The following is a 16917-nucleotide window of genomic DNA, read 5'->3' on the forward strand; positions in this document are numbered from 1 at the left end:
GAGTGCTGATTTTTGTTTAAGAACACTTTCTCCGTGTTTGGTTTTGACAAGTTACTGATCTACTTTGGGACTTTTTATTTTAATGGATTTTTAGTTGATTTGGTGCTTTCTGAACTAGCGCTAAATACGTGACCGGGGCATCAGCAGCATCGGGTCTCTGAACGGACTCATGCTGATTACGGTCGGCATGGTGCACAGCCCACAACGGGTTTATGTCTTGGCAGAATCTGGTTTGCAGTGCCACCGGTTAATCTGCAGAACAAGATTGGAATTCTTGGCTTTTCTGAGTGGAGCAGAGTGGTGTTTCTGGGGTTACCATTGAAATGGTGTCTGGTGGCATGAGACAAGAAGCAGAGATTTATTTCTAGAGGAAATTTGTCCAGTCTGTGGTGAGTGATCCCAGGAATGGCTTGTCAGCTTGTTTCTAACGGCTGTTTTTTCTTATTTCCTGAATGTTTGCTGCTAATAACTAAAAATCAAGTCTTCCCAGTTTCAGTTCTAAGCATTTCAGTGAGAAAATGACTTATTAGCGTGAGGCTGTAGAGTGTGGTCATTTACAGCCCAGACTGTAAGGCAAACCTGGGTTCAAATCCCAACTCTGCAGCTTTCACGGTGTGACCCAGGGCCAGAGCAGAGTTTTCTGTCTTCACCACCTCCCAGTTTCCTCAGCTGTGACATGGAAATAACTTTGAGGGTTTTTTTAAGGATTGCATGAACTAATATGTATATAAATCACAAAGCAAGGTACCTAGCATGTAGGAAGCACTCAGTAATCGGTAGGTATTATTGTCATTATTATTAGCACTTTGCATGTGAGTTAAAGAATTTAATATTAAATATTCTTTTCCTCCTTTAGCATTTTAGCAAGGGTGAAGAATTAGTGTCTGATTTTCAGTTGTTGGTTGGTTTTGTTTTAAATTTTTCAATACATAGCTAAGATTCCTAAGTGGAGGGAAACAAAGCTTATATATGCTAATCTCAGACATCTGGTGTAACGATTTTTAGAAGAGTGTGTCTGCCTTCATAGTGTGCGTGTTTCATAATTTTGTCATTCAAATTATCTGCCTTGAAATTTTTGGCCCAGGAAAAAGAAAGGCAGGGGATTCAACCATTTGAAATCTTCTCTCCAAATTGTCCCTTGTTCCACTCCCAGCTCTCCTGTCTTAAGAACCTCCTCCTGAGCGTAATATAAATGGTTTTGTGGACATGTCATTACAGTGCAGGGTTGTACCTTCTGTGAGATTTAAGGGATTTTCAATGGTAATTTTGATGAAAGTGATTTTTGCCTTTTGAAGACAATTCCCCTGCTGCCCCAAACGTAAGGAGCAGTCATAGGAACAACCAAAATGGGTAAGAAGGAGCCGGGGCTAGGGGAGTTAAGAGTGGAGGGCGGGGGTCGGGGACAAGGGTTTGTGGATTGAGGAAAACAGGGCTACAAGCAGGCATTGCAGGAAAGAATGCAGTAATGTGGTTCCTCTCTGCCAAGTATTTCCAAACTGTATTTCAGGTACAAAGCCAAAGCTTCCAGTCTAAATGTGTTCTTTGCTGCTAAATGAATCCTTTCTGACTTCTGGAGCCACAGAGAATGTAATCCTTAATTGTTACTGAGTTTAGAGAATATAATCCTTAATTGTTACTGAGTTCAATGGAAACTAGGAAAATAGGAGCACACAGGATGATGGGGTTTGCAGAGAAGAAAGACTCCTGACCCTGATCTTTGGGAGCATCTGCATAGATTGCTTGTGCAAAGCTGCTGGGGAAGGCCAGGCAGAAGTGTGCTCTGGGTCTGCTCTCCAGAAAGATGAGACCCGGGGCGGGAGGAGTCCAGAAGGGAGAAGGGAGCGGGGTGAATAGTTTTAACAAGAGATGGGAACTCTCGGTTATAAAGGAGAGAAGAATTAAGGATAACTGACAGGTGAGTTGTAGGAAAAAGAGAGAAGCACTAACTTTGTTTTCTGATCAGGGCGGGTGCCCCATTTCTTGGTTTCTGCTAAGTGGGCCTTTCTGTGGCAGTAGGTCGTACAGGAGTGAGAACAGAACCAATTTGATTCTTAACTGGTTTAATATTTGAGGGTACAAAAATGATCTGGTCTAGTTCTATGAGTCGGCTTCTTCCTATTGCCTTTTGTTCTTAAATTGAAGTCACAGAAGTTTTCTGAAAAGGCTCCATCCCCAGAGACTTACCCACTTCTAAACCTATAGCATTTACCCCACTGACAGACTTAACGTGTTCCTCATGGCAGTCTAATTACTTCTCATTCAGCATGTCTCACATCACAGTCATCATTTTCCCCTTAAAACCAGTTCCTTTTCTAACATCCCTGTTTCTGTTAATTGCATCATCTTTCTAGTCACCCAGTCTTAAAACCTCTGCTGATCTGGGATTATTTCCCCTCTTCTCTCCTTAAAGAGAACCAATAGCAAGTTACTGTAAATTCTGTATGAAGCCTCTAGCATCAGTCATTTCTTGTCCATTCTTCCTGCCACCATCCTAGTTCACACATTTTTGCCTCATACCTATACTGTTAAAGTTTTCTCTCAGCTGCTCTTTCTTCTTCCAGTTTCTCTTCAGTCAAATCAGCTCTGGACCTCAAGCCTTAACCTTCCTAAAACTATGCTTTCTTTATGATATTCACCTGCTTAACAATGTTTAGTAGCGTCTCGTCTCCTAAAAGGTAAAGTCCAGTTTTGTTGGCTGTAACTCACGGTACTGTACTGAACATTTCTTTCCAACGAGCAGTTTTTGAGTACCCTTTTGAACCACAGACTGCTAGGTGCTAAGTTTAATCAAGTTGAATAAGGCAGAGTATTTGTCCAGAAGAGAGGAGTCTTGTGAGACAGAAGACAGATATGTAAACAGGTGAAGTGATGCTAGAGCATGTGATGACTGCTCCTGGGTTATGAATGTAGATACATACCCATTATGTATTTAACATAATGTAAAAAATAGCTGTGATATTTTTAGAAAATCCATTTTTCAGTCATTACAGGGTAAAATTGTGACTTGCTTAAAAGCTGTAAAAATTCAGTGGAAACAAAAGCATGCTTTTCACCTAAAGTCACAAAAGCTAGTCTAGGCAGAAGACTGTCGTTTTCTTTTGCCAAGTAGTGTGCAGAAACTGTTGGCCTGAACAAGTGTTGTGTATGTTCCTAAGCCGACTTTCCCAGGAACTGGACAGGCCATCTCCTTCTTGGAGCAGATCAACCTGTCAAGTCAGAAGGAGTAAACTTGTTTTGATTTCTAAATTAGAAACAGGAATGATAGAAAATGACAACTCATTGGAAAAAGGAAAACTGCATTATCCTTGCAGATGAGACCAAATATATGCTCTCCAGGGATGAGAAATGAGAGAACTGAGCAGTCGCTAACTCATTTAAATCATTCAGCATCCTCTTAGAGTAGGTGCTCTTATCCCCATTTTATAGATGAAGAACTTAAAGCTCAAAGGTTAAGTGAGTCAAGGAACTATGAAGTGGCAGAGTCAGGATGCAAACCAGGGCTGTGGGCCTCTAAAGTCCCTGCATTTTCCACTGCAACACACTGCCTCCCAGAATTATTTTCCTAGAAGAACCTTGGAGCAAAAACAATTGCTAGGTCTGTTGGTAATTTTCAACTGAAACCAAATTGTTAAACTTTTTTTAAAATCAGTGATCTGATTTAGAAGGCAAAATTTAAAAGGCAAAACAACATCATCAATTACAATATTTCTGTTAGAGGCTTTTGTGAAATTTTTCCAGTTCAGGGAGAGTCAAGTTATGGGCATAACTAAAACACAGATGCCTTGACTGTTTTATGGTTCATCCTCCATACCATACGCTCTGTTTCTTCTCAGTTTGCAATCCGGATGGAGTCAACGACTTCATCCTACATTAACATTTAAAGGGTTTTTGTATTCCTGGGCTGCCTCTAGAATTGTGGCCCAGGCATCCTTTTACTGGAAATAAAATCAATCTACATGTTATTGTTCCCTCACAGTGATATTTTACAAGTCATCGTGGCATTATTTTAGAAAACAAAAATTTAGGGGAATGATGGACAGGTAGATGATACAGACATATACATATTTCAATGAAACCGTGTTATAATTCATTTAAACTAAATAAAGCAACTGACAAATATACTTGAAATGGTTCATACTTCTGGTAGTTTTCTGAGGTAAAAAAGACTTTTTTATTTTAATGAAAACATTATTAATGTAAAAACTGTTAATCATTTTCATTAACATACATTCCAGTAGCTTAACTAATGTAGTTCTTCTGGTTTGGTCTTGTCTCAGATGAGAATACCTGAAAGAGTGTAAGCAGATATCCAGGTAGACAGACCTGTTTTTAATAATGTTGTGCTAAATGTCCTCATTTTGGGGGAGAGATGTTTGAATGTTTATGGGCATGAGGCCACTTCCTCCTTTTCTTCAATATACATATAAATCTTCTTGCCAACATATAGGAGAGACAATGAGAGAAACAGACGTACACACAGAGAGAGAAAGAGACAGACATTCGCGCACACACACACAGAGATACACCAGAGATGCCTGAATCTTAAAACAGAGCTAAACAAAACAAAAACCTGATATCCATCATGGTGTCCCGGAAAGTGGATTAGACTGGATCTTAAAAAGACATGAGTGCAAGGCCTAGTTTTACGATGTGACTGTAATCATCAGTAATTCACTTAACAACTCTGGCCCCAATTTTCATCTGTAAAATGAGAGTGCTAAATTAGATTATTTCTGAGGTCTCTTCCAGCTTTGTGAATCACATTTTAGCGGAGGTTTTTCCACTACGCAATCCCCAAGCGTGATAAAATGAAAAGATCAGATGTGAACGGTGATTACCAAGTAGCAATGGTTGCTAAGGAAGCCTCTGGAATCAAATTACAGAAGTTCAAATCCCATTTCTGCCATATACTAAATGTGAGGCTTTGAGCAAGTTATTTAGCCTCTATGCCTTAGTTTTCCCATCTATAAAATGGGGATGATGCTGAATTCGTTGGTGATGGTTATAGCATCTATTACTCACCTAAGGTGGTTGTGAGGGCGGAATAATGCATGCCAAGTACTTAGAACACTAGCTGGGACACGTTAATGTTTAGCTCAATAAGTATTTATCTTTTTTATTATTACTATTATTGCTTGAATTCTTCTTAGAAAACTATGCTATAAAACACTGAGGTAGTGGTAATTGACATTAATAAGCTCAATTATATCATTATTAATTTCTGTACTGAGCATAAATCCAGAAAATCTGTTATCCTAGAATCTGCTTTGAATTAGAGCACTGTGTATTTGAATAGAGTACTGGAAGTGTTTTAAATGTTGACCTAACAGAGAATTAGCTTTATTACACAACTGGTTTCTTGAGACCTACTTCCAAGTCTCTATTGACAGTACCAGATAAACAAGCGTCTCGATCCCGTAGCAGTGTTGTAGTTTCTTTGTAAGTGTACTGTTCAGATTATATTTCAGGACCCTGAAATTTACAATCTCTACAGGCGTTTCAAAACCTTTATGTTTTATGTAATGCTATGTATAGTGTGGCTGGAAAAAGCAGACTGATAAGACAAAGCGGGGCGTTCTGAGAAATGTGTTTGGCACTCTCGTGGTGCAGGGAAGGCTTAGATCCTCTTGCTCCTCTAGTCTTTAAAGTAGTAAGTGGTTAACATGTCCTTTTAGTTTGCTGGGGCTGCCATAACAAAGTACCACAGACTGGGTGGCTTAAACAGAAATTTATTTTCTCGCAATCCTGGCAGCCAGAAGTCCAAACTCAACCTGTCAGCAGGATTGGTTACCTCTGAGGCCTCTATGGCTTGGAGATGGCTCTCTTATCCCTGTGTCTTCACATGGGCTTTGCCTACACCGGGTTTGTGTCCAAACTTCCTCTTCTTATAAGGATACCAGTCAGATTAGGGCCCACCCTAGTGACCTCATTTTAACTTACTTACCTCTTTAAAGGCCCTGTCTCCAAATGCAGTCACATTCTGAAGGACTGGGGATTGGGACTTCAACATATGAATTTTAGAGGACACAAATCAGCCCATAACGCGTTATAACACATAGGCACATAAAAATCCGAATCATCCAGTAATGCCTGTTACCGTCAACTGGCAGAAGATTGATCTGACATTTGTAGTAAAGCTTATATTGCTTAGTATTATAGAATTCAGTAAAATGAGATTCATTTTTACACCTTGGTTTAAAGCCTTTGTGAATAATGAGAGCAAAACCAACTCTCTCTAGTAAATGTACAAAAGATGTGCTTTCTTGATCAGAAAATTATTTTCTGATAGTATTTTGACATGTTTTTCTTCCTTGACCTAATCTTAAAATGTGTAAATAACCCTTCTGAAAACCAGAAGTGCCAGAGGATGGGGGAACGTACATCTTTTGAGATAGTCAAGGTCATGTGTCAACACCTTCCACCCCAGTTAGGAGGTTGCTTTGGATACATTTTTAAAAATAGCAGTACATTTTTGTCCATATTTAGATTTAGTGTTTATGAATGTGACACGTTTATTTTATTTTTTTAAATTTCATATATACTAGCTTTTTAAGGAAGTACATTACCTAATGGAAAACTGTCAAAAACACCCATTTTGTATGTCAGTGTTGACTGTTTGAATTTTAAGAATTAACTGGCCTTCCATATTTTGGGTTTGCTTATATGTATGTGAAACAGTCTTTACGTAATTGGAGCAGATTTGCTTTATATCTTTGCCATATCTTATCACTAATACTAAAAGCTTAATGAATGGCCTGAATCTCAAGTCGGTTATAGCCCAAGTGTAAATTTCTTAAATTTGGGGGGCCAGCCTGGTGGCATAGTGGTTAAGTTCACATGCTCTGCTTTGGCAGCCTGGGGTTCGTGGGTTCAGATCCCAGGCACAGACCTACATACTGCTCATCAAGCCATGCTGTGGCAGCATCCCACATACAAAATAGAGGAGGACTGACACTGATTTCAGCTAAACGACAGTCTTCCTCAAGCAAAAAGAGGAAGATTGGCAACAGATGTTTGCTCAGGGCCAATCTTCCTTGCCAAAAAAAATAAAATAATAAAATAAAATTGATTTTTTAAAAATTTCTTAAATTTGATATCTGAGTGATTTTTGTCCAGTTTTACAGGAGTGATCTTCTGTGTAAAACAACTGATTTGTTTTTTATACCAGCCAAGTTGATTTAAAAAAAATCTATGTAGATTTTTTGAGGTTTTTCTATGTCCCAACATATCTAAGACTCATCTAAAAATGTTTTTCCTCTTTCGTGTCCCATATCACCTACCACTTAGAAATAAAGCCTTCAGTTCCACATAAAGACATACATACACCCAGATACTAGAGAGACAGACATCTTACTTGTACTCCACCCTATCCTGCCCTACTGTTTACATAGCTGTAGAAGCTGTTTGGGGTGTTTATTTTTCTGCCACCCAATCTCTATGTGGTAAAAAAAACACAACAACAATACCTGCTATCCTGTAGAATTAATTCAGAGTTCTAGAGCAAAAGCTGGGACCTCCTCAAGAAAGAGAATGCACAACCAGAACCAGAACGAGTGGAATTTAGGTATTATCCGAAGAAGGGAAAAGGTCAGAATAAAATGAACAGAGCCGGAGCCACAGCAGCATACTTCCGTGGCAAAATCAGCACAGCCGTTTAGGAGGTACGGGGGATGGGGCTGTGCCCTTCCTGGTACCTATAGCTCTTGTGACTGTTGGCACGTGAAAGTTCATAGAGAGGAGACTCATGCCCTCCTGGCTGTTGGCCCTGACTTGGTGGGAGGTAGCATGTGAATAGACCAAATGGTATGCTGGGCAAACTCATGCTTGAAATCATTTACTGATAACTTAAAAATAAGTTTCATACTTAGCCTATAAATAGGGTTATTTTTCCAGGGTATTAAAATATATATAACTTTGTCTTTTTTATTATATGTATTTTTTTTTTTTAAGATTTTTTTATTTTTTCCTTTTTCTCCCCAAAGCCCCCGGTACATAGTTGTATATTCTTCGTTGTGGGTTGTTCTAGTTGTGGTATGTGGGACGCTGCCTCAGCGTGGTTTGATGAGCAGTGCCATGTCCGCGCCCAGGATTCGAACCAACGAAACACTGGGCCGCCTGCAGCGGAGCGTGTGAACTTAACCACTCGGCCACGGGGCCAGCCCCTTTATTATATGTATTTTTTAATTGAGAAAACTGTAAAGCTTAATACAGCTAAGGCTAGCTGTACCACAGTGTACGATAATGTATCCAGACAACTTGTCCACAAATGGTTTTTATTTCAAATTTATAGACCGTAGCATTCCTTAGACAAAAATGTTTGCCTCGAAACTCTAAGGAAAGTTGGGTCTTGGAAAGGTTCTAATGGAAGGAATGAGCATTTGGTTGAAATGATCTTGTCTTTCAGAGCTACTTAATGGATGATGACAATGACAAGTAACAGCTTATTTAGAAAATAAGTAGAGAATGAGTCTATAGACTACAATATGGCATGCCAAAAATCTAGCAATCATACTTCTGATAATGAATATGGAGTTAGAAACAGGCTTTTTATGAAAATCGTGGGCCACATAATTTATACATTGGGCAGAAAGTAGAGTCAAATAGACTTGGTACTTTAAAATACAACACAAAAATTGCTTTATCAAATAAAATTTAAAGCCTATAATTTTTTAAAAGAGTTTGCTGAGTCTAATACACGCTTAGGAAAACATCAACAAAAAATTTGTATATAATTCAACATTCAATACTTGAAAGTAAATCAGAAAAAGTAGAAGCTGGGGTGAGTAATCACCCTTACAGACAAAGCTGAGATGGTGACAGCTTGATTTTTTTGTTTATTCATTGGCAGGCGGTGAGGGGATGAGAATTGTCCTCACATGGATTTGGCAGTTTGCAAAGTTCAGTTGTAATCATGTTATTTTCTCTCGAGTGCACTGTACAGAAGTCATGGTGATTCAAGCCGATAGGCTTTTGTCAGTTCAGGGAGAGAAAGTCAGTTTCATCTAGTGACATTCATAAGTTCTTGAAATAGCAGTGGACATCTTAAAGTAAAAAAGATTTTGAAAGTCCTTACTTTTCCTAATTATAATTGCAAAGGGGAAGTCAGATTCCTGATGTTTTTCCTATATCACTCAGCTTCAATTTGAAGAAGTGGCTATTTTCTTTTTTCTTGTCTGTATCAACCTACAGCTGTCTGGCCACATCAGCTATAATGACAGTTGACATTCATGAGCTTTACCAAATTGTTTGTAGTATGGTCACCTAGACAATAAATTTCTTATTATTTTGCAGTATTGGACACTTTTCCACCATGCTGACGGCATTTTAACTATATTTGTCAATTTTCTCAAATTGTAATTGAAGAAAAACCTTAAGAATTTATACTTGAGGACTGAAGTGTGACTGCCAATTATCAGGTCAGTATCACCCCTACCCCTGGGAATATCACTGCCATCTTAAAACAATGCAGTTTTACTATCTTTCGTTTGTATTTCAGACAAAAATTTATTGCAATGTTTCATGTATTGAGATTAGATAAAAATGTAAAGAACTGCTAAATTTTAATATTTAGAAAGAAAGGTTATGGGAAACCAGACCTGTTGTTTTTTTAATTACAGAGCTGTGGCTGTTTTTTTCCTCCTGTGTCATATTTATACTGTATCCACTTCATGTAGACAGTAAGCTAAATGAGTTGGTACACATTAGCAGAATGTTCCAGGTATTAAAATTGGTATATAGAAGTGATTTACAAATGTAGAGATGACAAGGATATTGTTCTTCGTGCCATTGACAAAGAAAAGAATTTTTCCTACCTAGGCTGGACTGTTTTATTATTAAAGTGACAATGCAGGTTGTTTCAATTTTCAATTTTACTCTTTTATGAGGCTATATATTTATCACAACAGATCAAAGACTTTGATTTAGGTACAGTCTGTTTTAGTTCTTTGTGTATTTACCTCTCACTCATATTTAATAGGATTCTCTAAGAAATAATTCTTGATTTTTACCTGTGAAGGGTTAGAATGGAACCCAGAAGGACCTTAGAGATTAGCCAGTCTGTCTTATTTTACCGGTGAGGAAACTCAGTGCCACAGCAGCTGGGTAATTGTTTCCTCGAGGCCGTGTAGCTGTTGAGTGGCAGAGCTGAGACTGAAACTCTCACTCCTCACTCCCCCCTGTGATGTTTTACTCATATCACACTGCTTCTTTGTGACAGTTTAGAGTCTGTATATGAGAATATTTGAGGACTGTGAAGATATTGAAGGAACAAAGACTAATACGTGTGCACACTGTTGTGTTTAACTCTATTCCTTCCTTCCTGCGTTGGTGCGTATCCACTCAGTTTCCTCAGTGCAATGAGTATTTGCGGAGTACCTTTACCAGGTGCCCATTATTCTGCTTAACATCATGGAAGGAGAAAGGAAAGGCCTAAAATGATAGGATTTTTCCTCTGCCTATAATCTCTCTGAGACATTGAAACATGAAACCATCGGGAAGAGGGGAAGCGCTTTGTCTGAGAAACCAGTGCCCCTTGGGCGGTAGTTGAAATCCCTCCCCGCCCCTTCTTCACTCCAGGACGCTCTCACCCTCTGCGTTTGTGGTCCCCACTATAGAAGGGCAGCTGAGGGTATTTCGGAGGTCACTGACCTCGGCTGCCCCCAGGTTTAGGAATGCCTTTCTCAGAATCCTTTTGAAAAATGAGAGAGGATAGTAGTTATTAATGATTAAACCATTGTTGGGCCTGTATCAGAACTTGGCAAGATGTTTTACATTTACTTAACTCAGTCTTCACAGCCAGCCTTTGAGTTAGCTGTCATCATCCCCCTTTCACAGATAAGAAAACCAAGAATGAGAACACTTGTCCCAAGTCACACAGCTAGATGCTAGATGCAGACCCAGCATCTATCTGACCACAAAGCCACGTGCTCTTCCCAGCATGCCATCTTAATATATAAGTGTAGCTTGATACGGTTTGTTGTTTTTTTAGTTATTTTTAAAATAACTGTCGTGAAATGTCTCTCTAACACTGAAGTGAGAATCACTTATTAGTTGCTAAAACTCCCTAGGTAGAAAGTTAGCAGTTAGAGGTGAAGTTACCTTGAACATATTTTACCATGTGGCAAAAGATTTGTACAGCATGTCCTGGAACACAAGCTGACAACACAGTGAGGTATGCGTTTTCTACATGCTCTCCTTCATTTAAAGGCAGTAGCTCTGGGAGGAATCAATGACTCTTTTGTGTGCCGCCTGAAATGTACTGTGCTCCTAGGAGTTGGGAATTGCTGGAGGGTGTGTGAACGAGTTATGTTGTGATTCACCTTAAAGAAAAGATATGAGAGTGGCAATTTGGAAGTAAAAAGTGGGAGAGGGAAAATAGTGTTTGCTCTACTTTGGAAGTTATAAAATGTATCTTACCATGCACAGTGGTCAGAAGACTCTTAAAGATTGTATAGCAGTCTAACTTCTATGTGTAGATTGTGAGAAATCAATCTTGTGGAAAGGATTGAGTTTGTGCCATGCAATTTCCCCTTTAACATATTTCAAAAGATGCAAGACTTTGTAGAAATGTGAATTTATTAAATGAAATAAATTCAGTTTGCAGTAGCCTGGCCAGTGAAGATGTTTATATATATATCACTATCTATATTTTCAATATCTATATTTTCAATATAGATATTGATTCAATATATTTTACTTCAATATATTTTAGGTCATTTAAAAGTTTATTTGTATATAATTGAACTTGTTTTATTTTGCTATTTGAAATATAAATATTGTGATAGATGTTCTATGTGAAAGTAGACAATTTAAAAGAAAAATTTCTCTCATACTCCCATCAAACATTATCTTTGCTCAGATTTCATTTCGACCAATTACAGAGGGATGCCAGAGTGTTTTATATACAGTTTTGGAATTTGGTTATCTAAAACTGGGAAATCTTTTCGTGGTCTAACAGTTTTTCAGTGGAATAGTATTCATTGCAATACAATTTTACCTGAACGTCTAGTGAACAAAATTAGTGACTAATTCTTTCTGAGACCTTCTAGGATATTTGTAAATAATGACTGGAGGAAAAATGATGAAAATTGATCTTTGTGAGTGTTGATGAAATCAGTAATTAAAGTGAATTTTATTTTCTCTTACTGCTCAGTTTGTGATTAACGTCAGAAAGCTCTTATTTTTCTATTTAATTGTAACCATTTCCTTTCTTAAAGCATTTTACACTGTAATTGTTGCTCCTTTCTTATCTGTCTCACTGTATTTTTTCTTTAATAATATAAAATTAACTCTGTCTTCTGGAGATTGACTGTTGTCTTTGTTTTAGGCTTTCAGGATGAATCTGGAAAAACTCAGTAAGCCTGAGCTCCTGACACTATTCAGTATTCTTGAAGGAGAACTTGAAGCGAGGGACCTTGTTATAGAAGCTTTAAAGGTATGGAAAAAGAAAGAAAGAGGTCATCAGATGTTTGAAAGTTGTTTCATTGGTTGTAATTTATTTAACTAGGGTATGTATGTGGCCCCCATTGAAGCTGAGGCCTGGGTTACGTTGATACTTGCCATGGCAGACACCTATGGGGTGTGATCTTAGGGACACAGGTAAAGCCTCTCTGCTCCCAAAATAGTTCCTTTAGTTTTTCTACCTGCTGTCTGGACCTTGAACTTCATTCTTTAGCTTAGTGGCCTTAGCTGTTTTTGAATACCAACCCCTCGAGAACTTGATGAGACCTGCTTCCTAAAAACTGTATGTACACCTGTAAACAAAATTCAGTATACAATATCTGGGAGACCATGGACCCTATGAAGACCATCCATGCATTCCATAGACCCCAGATTAAGAATTCTTACTTTTGTTTTAGTGTTTGATATCTATTCAAATACAGGGGGGAGAAGGGTGGGTGTGGTATATGGAAGCTCTGTACTTTCTGCTTGGTTTTGCTGTGAACCTAAAACTGCTCTAAAAAACAAAGTCTAATAAAAAGAAAATACAAGGGGGCATAACTCCTTTGAAGTATCGTGAATCCTTTACTCCTTGGTAAGGATATTTCCCAGTCTGTCTGGAGGTCAGATTTGGAGAGAGGAAGAAAACACCTTAAGGGTATCTGTGTGAGTAGCAGGAAGATGATACCCCCAGGAATGGGTAAAGAAGGTGAGACTTGAGCGTGCTGAAGAAAGCCTAGTCCCGGCAAAGTGCACCCGAGTCTGAGCATCTAAGATTTCTATAGTTTAATTCTTTAGTTAGAGGTTAAGTATATCTTAAAGTTCATTTGTAAAATGTTTATGAAGGGCTTTACTACATTTTTTGAAAATTATCCTAGCTCTTTATTAAATATTATATTAATATTTCATGTGTGTTCATATGAAGCTCCTCTGTTGAAGATTTTTTTTTATAGCAACAAAGATAATTTTCCCATTGCCATTCTAGGAGGCTTAGAGAATCGTTGATTTTCCTAAGTAGCCAAGGATGCCCGCTCAACAGAGTTCATACCAAAAGCTGTATCTTTTCTCTTCTTTAGCTTGTCTTGTTTCCACTCCTGTGCTGAGATAGAGTAAATGTGTTCATTTAGTCATATTTGGGTAGTCATTTCTTGGATTACTCTGAAATTATAATTGGGATAAAAATAAAATCTAAACCTATTATTTCTGTATGCTGTTAAATTTAGAGTGACATATTAATTTATGTTTTTTAAGGCTGGTTGAAAAAGACTGACATCTATCTAATTAAATATGCCTAAGGGTAATTTATCATTGAAAACTATTGCTTTTTTGTTTTCCCTTGTAGCTGTGTAATGTGTGATGTTTTTTCCAGTGGTTTCATTTTTCCAGAGTGCTTGAGGCAGCTCCCTTCTGATATGGGGCGATGGAGTCTGTCTTGTTTTCTTCCTTTCCCTGCTTGCTTCAGTCTTGTTTTGCATGGCTTCCCTAGGGACCACATGTTTATAGCTTTGACACATGCCTAGCCACATATGTTAAAGTTCATTGCCTGTCATGCCACTAAGCATAACTTTGTGACCTTGGTCAAGTCGTTTAATCTATCTCTGAAGCTAAGCTTCCTTGTCTATAAGAATAATAAATGATTAATAACTCGTGTTTGTGTGTAACACTGCAATTTGCATGGCGTTGCAAATACTTCAGTGGTGTAGGATTCATTTCTTCTTTTCCCTTTATTTATATTCTGTCAGTGCATATCATGTACCGCATATCCAAGGGACAGTCAGTGGTTGCTAAACATTTGAATGGGTGTCTCTAGTGTGCTCTCAGTGGTGCCTAATTTTTTCATGACTCCCCTGCCAATATATATTACGTAGAAATGTTCACTCTGGTTGGTGACTCATTTCTGCCACATCCACAGCCTTCCCTTTTATCACTGTTGGTGATTTCTCTTCCTTTCCCTGTACATCTCTGAAAACTATCCTATTTTTTATAACCCTGTCCCACTATTACCAGTAGTCCTAACCTTCTTAAACCCAGGACACCGTCCCATTTCTTATCCCATATTTGTCTGATCAGTGAAGAAAAAGAAGAATTGGGGAAAGTTTGAGCTTCTTCCTAATCCTCACTTCTAATGCGTGTTGTTTTTCCCACTTCTTTCCCCGGTTCTCATCTGAGACCCCTGGCTCTCCTCTCCATAGGAGTTACCAGCTTAGAACTGGAAGAGTTCCACTGCCTAGGCTGAACCAGGAAGAACCTTGTTCATGGTGACTCCTTTTAGAACTTGGAAAGCATTTTCCAGGAGCAGCATTATAAATAGCAATAAGATTTTAGAAAACTACAATAGTTGGGCAACGTGTGTTAAATAGACTCACTCAAGGATCTAGCCCTATTTGCACTGAGACTCCAGGAGGCAGTTTCCTGTGAATATCACACTTGACTTATTCAAAAACTTGTGGGCCTCAACTCCCTCATAATTGGTGTGGGGATAGGGGATGGCTGGCTCTACTGAAAAATCAGAGAATGACCTTATTTTCTCTTTGCTTTTCAGCCTTAGAAACCATACAAACCTGTAGAGTTTTGTGTGTTTATTTTGCTAATCATAACATCCTCAGCACCCAGTGTAGTCCTTAGTGTATAGATGCTCAATAAATATTTATTGAACAGATGGAACGATTGTGCCATTTTAACTGATTGCCATATTTCAGAGTGAATGTTGTGAATTATTAAATTTTACAGCCTGTCTTATATGTGCTGCAGCACACTGACTTCTGGTTTTATTGTTAGCAGATACTTAGGTGCTTGTTGTGCATGTTTTCCTAAAATATATTTTTTTCTGCATGAATCCAATTTTAGTGTCTTTAGGCAGATTCTGACAAGTTGAAAGAGCAGCTTGAGAAGCAAGAGCTATAATTAAGGGAGCGTTTTGATATAAGATACCATTCAGAATCAGGCACAAGTGTTGTATGTAGTCTGTGCATACCGCCTGTAGGTGAGAAAGTTCTCTTCTGAGGCCTAAGCTGTATGCAGTTTGGGTGAAATGAATAGCTTCACCAGAAGTGATACATCTTTAAACAGTCTATTGTTAGATAAAATAAGCAGCAGCTGGGGTCAAGATTGTTTCAGTCCTTTGAGAAAAGCAACTGCCATACCAGATTCTTAGTTAACATGAAATGTTGTTTTATTTGTGGAGTAATTTCTTGTTTTGGTTTTATTTTCTTGTTATTTTTGTTTGTTTTGGTTCTGTAATGTGTCAAGATTTTTTTGTTGCTGTTTTTTTTTTGAGGAAGATTAGCCCTGAGCTAACATCTGCTGCCAATCCTCCTCTTTTTGCTGAGGAAGACTGGCCCTGAGCTAACATCTGTGCCCATCTTCCTCTACTTTATATGTGGGACGCCTGCCACAGCATGGCTTGCAAGTGGTGCCATGTCCGCACCCAGGATCTGAACTGGTGAACCCCGGGCCGCCGAAGCAGAATGTGCGCACTTAACCACTGCACCCCCGGGCCGGCCCCTGTAATATGTCAAGATTTTATTGCATTATTTCTGTAGCTCTTAACAACAAACACCTGTTGAACTTCTTGGACTAATATGGCAGCTGCTTATTTTCTTCCTTTTAGTATTCTTTCTTAATTCATGCTTAGTGGGTTGAAAAGGTTTTGGTCTTTGTCCCAAATAGCTATGATTGGTTTTTCCTTCCTTTTAAAGTAAAAAGGCTTATCTTTTTTTTTCTTCTTACCTTCAAAATAGATTTTTTCTTGGACATAAAACCTGTTCTTCAACCTTGAATCTCTGAACAAAACCATATGTTTCACTGTTGCTGCTACATAAATGTAGGACACATTGGCAAGGGTTAGGTTTTTATAGGGATATAATATAAAGTTTCCATCGTTTGTAAATAGATCCTACCTATAGGGTTACAACTGTAAAAGAGCTTCATTCATTTTCCAAAATTTCTACAAAGTGCCAGATTCCAGCTACACCCTTCTAGAGCCCCCATAGTTATGTTCTTTTTCTCCCCAAAATATCAAAGTCTCCTCACTCTTTTGTTGCAGCCAAGACATGTTTGGCATAGAACCAGGGAAGCCAATAGAAAAGAGTGTAATATTCAGCCTCTTCTATGTTTGAAGTCTATTTGTTACAGTGGCATTTATACTGTATTTGGTCCTAAATGAACTTTATTAAATAAAGTGTTTTCTGTTTTAGACGGGATTATGTCACAGAAAAACATTCTTTATGAAAGTCTTTCCCTTTGACCACTTTATTTTCATGAATGAAAGCACTATGGGAATCCCCTGCACAGTGACAGCAAATTGCATTGCTCGTGAACTGTACCGGGGGGTTGGGGGGGACCACACTGTTCAACGAGAGATCCTGAGCTCATTAATTCTAAGCAAATCTAGGAAATTATTTCCCAGCATTGTCTGACAACTCCAGAAGAACATGAAGGAACCTTAATTTTAAAAATTTGGGGGGCCAGCCCCGTGGC

General features: G+C 38.4%; 1 protein-coding gene across 3 annotated transcripts in view; it reads left to right on the forward strand.

Moving 5' to 3' along the window:
• Positions 1-16917, forward strand: part of CTTNBP2NL (CTTNBP2 N-terminal like) — a 46802-nt gene that overhangs the window by 2708 nt on the left and 27177 nt on the right. Inside the window, exons 1-3 of one of the 3 annotated variants that reach the window (XM_014837232.3) lie at positions 273-389; positions 9292-9416; positions 12326-12433. In XM_014837232.3, coding sequence (XP_014692718.1) covers positions 12335-12433 — 99 coding nt within the window. In that variant the 5' untranslated portion in view covers positions 273-389; positions 9292-9416; positions 12326-12334. Of the gene's footprint in view, positions 1-272; positions 390-9291; positions 9417-12325; positions 12434-16917 lie in introns of those variants that run through there. The other 2 variants (XM_014837231.3, XM_070487046.1) reach the window with 2 other exon arrangements.

Source organism: Equus asinus, chromosome 16 (assembly GCF_041296235.1).
Source record: "Equus asinus isolate D_3611 breed Donkey chromosome 16, EquAss-T2T_v2, whole genome shotgun sequence".
NCBI lineage: Eukaryota > Metazoa > Chordata > Mammalia > Perissodactyla > Equidae > Equus > Equus asinus.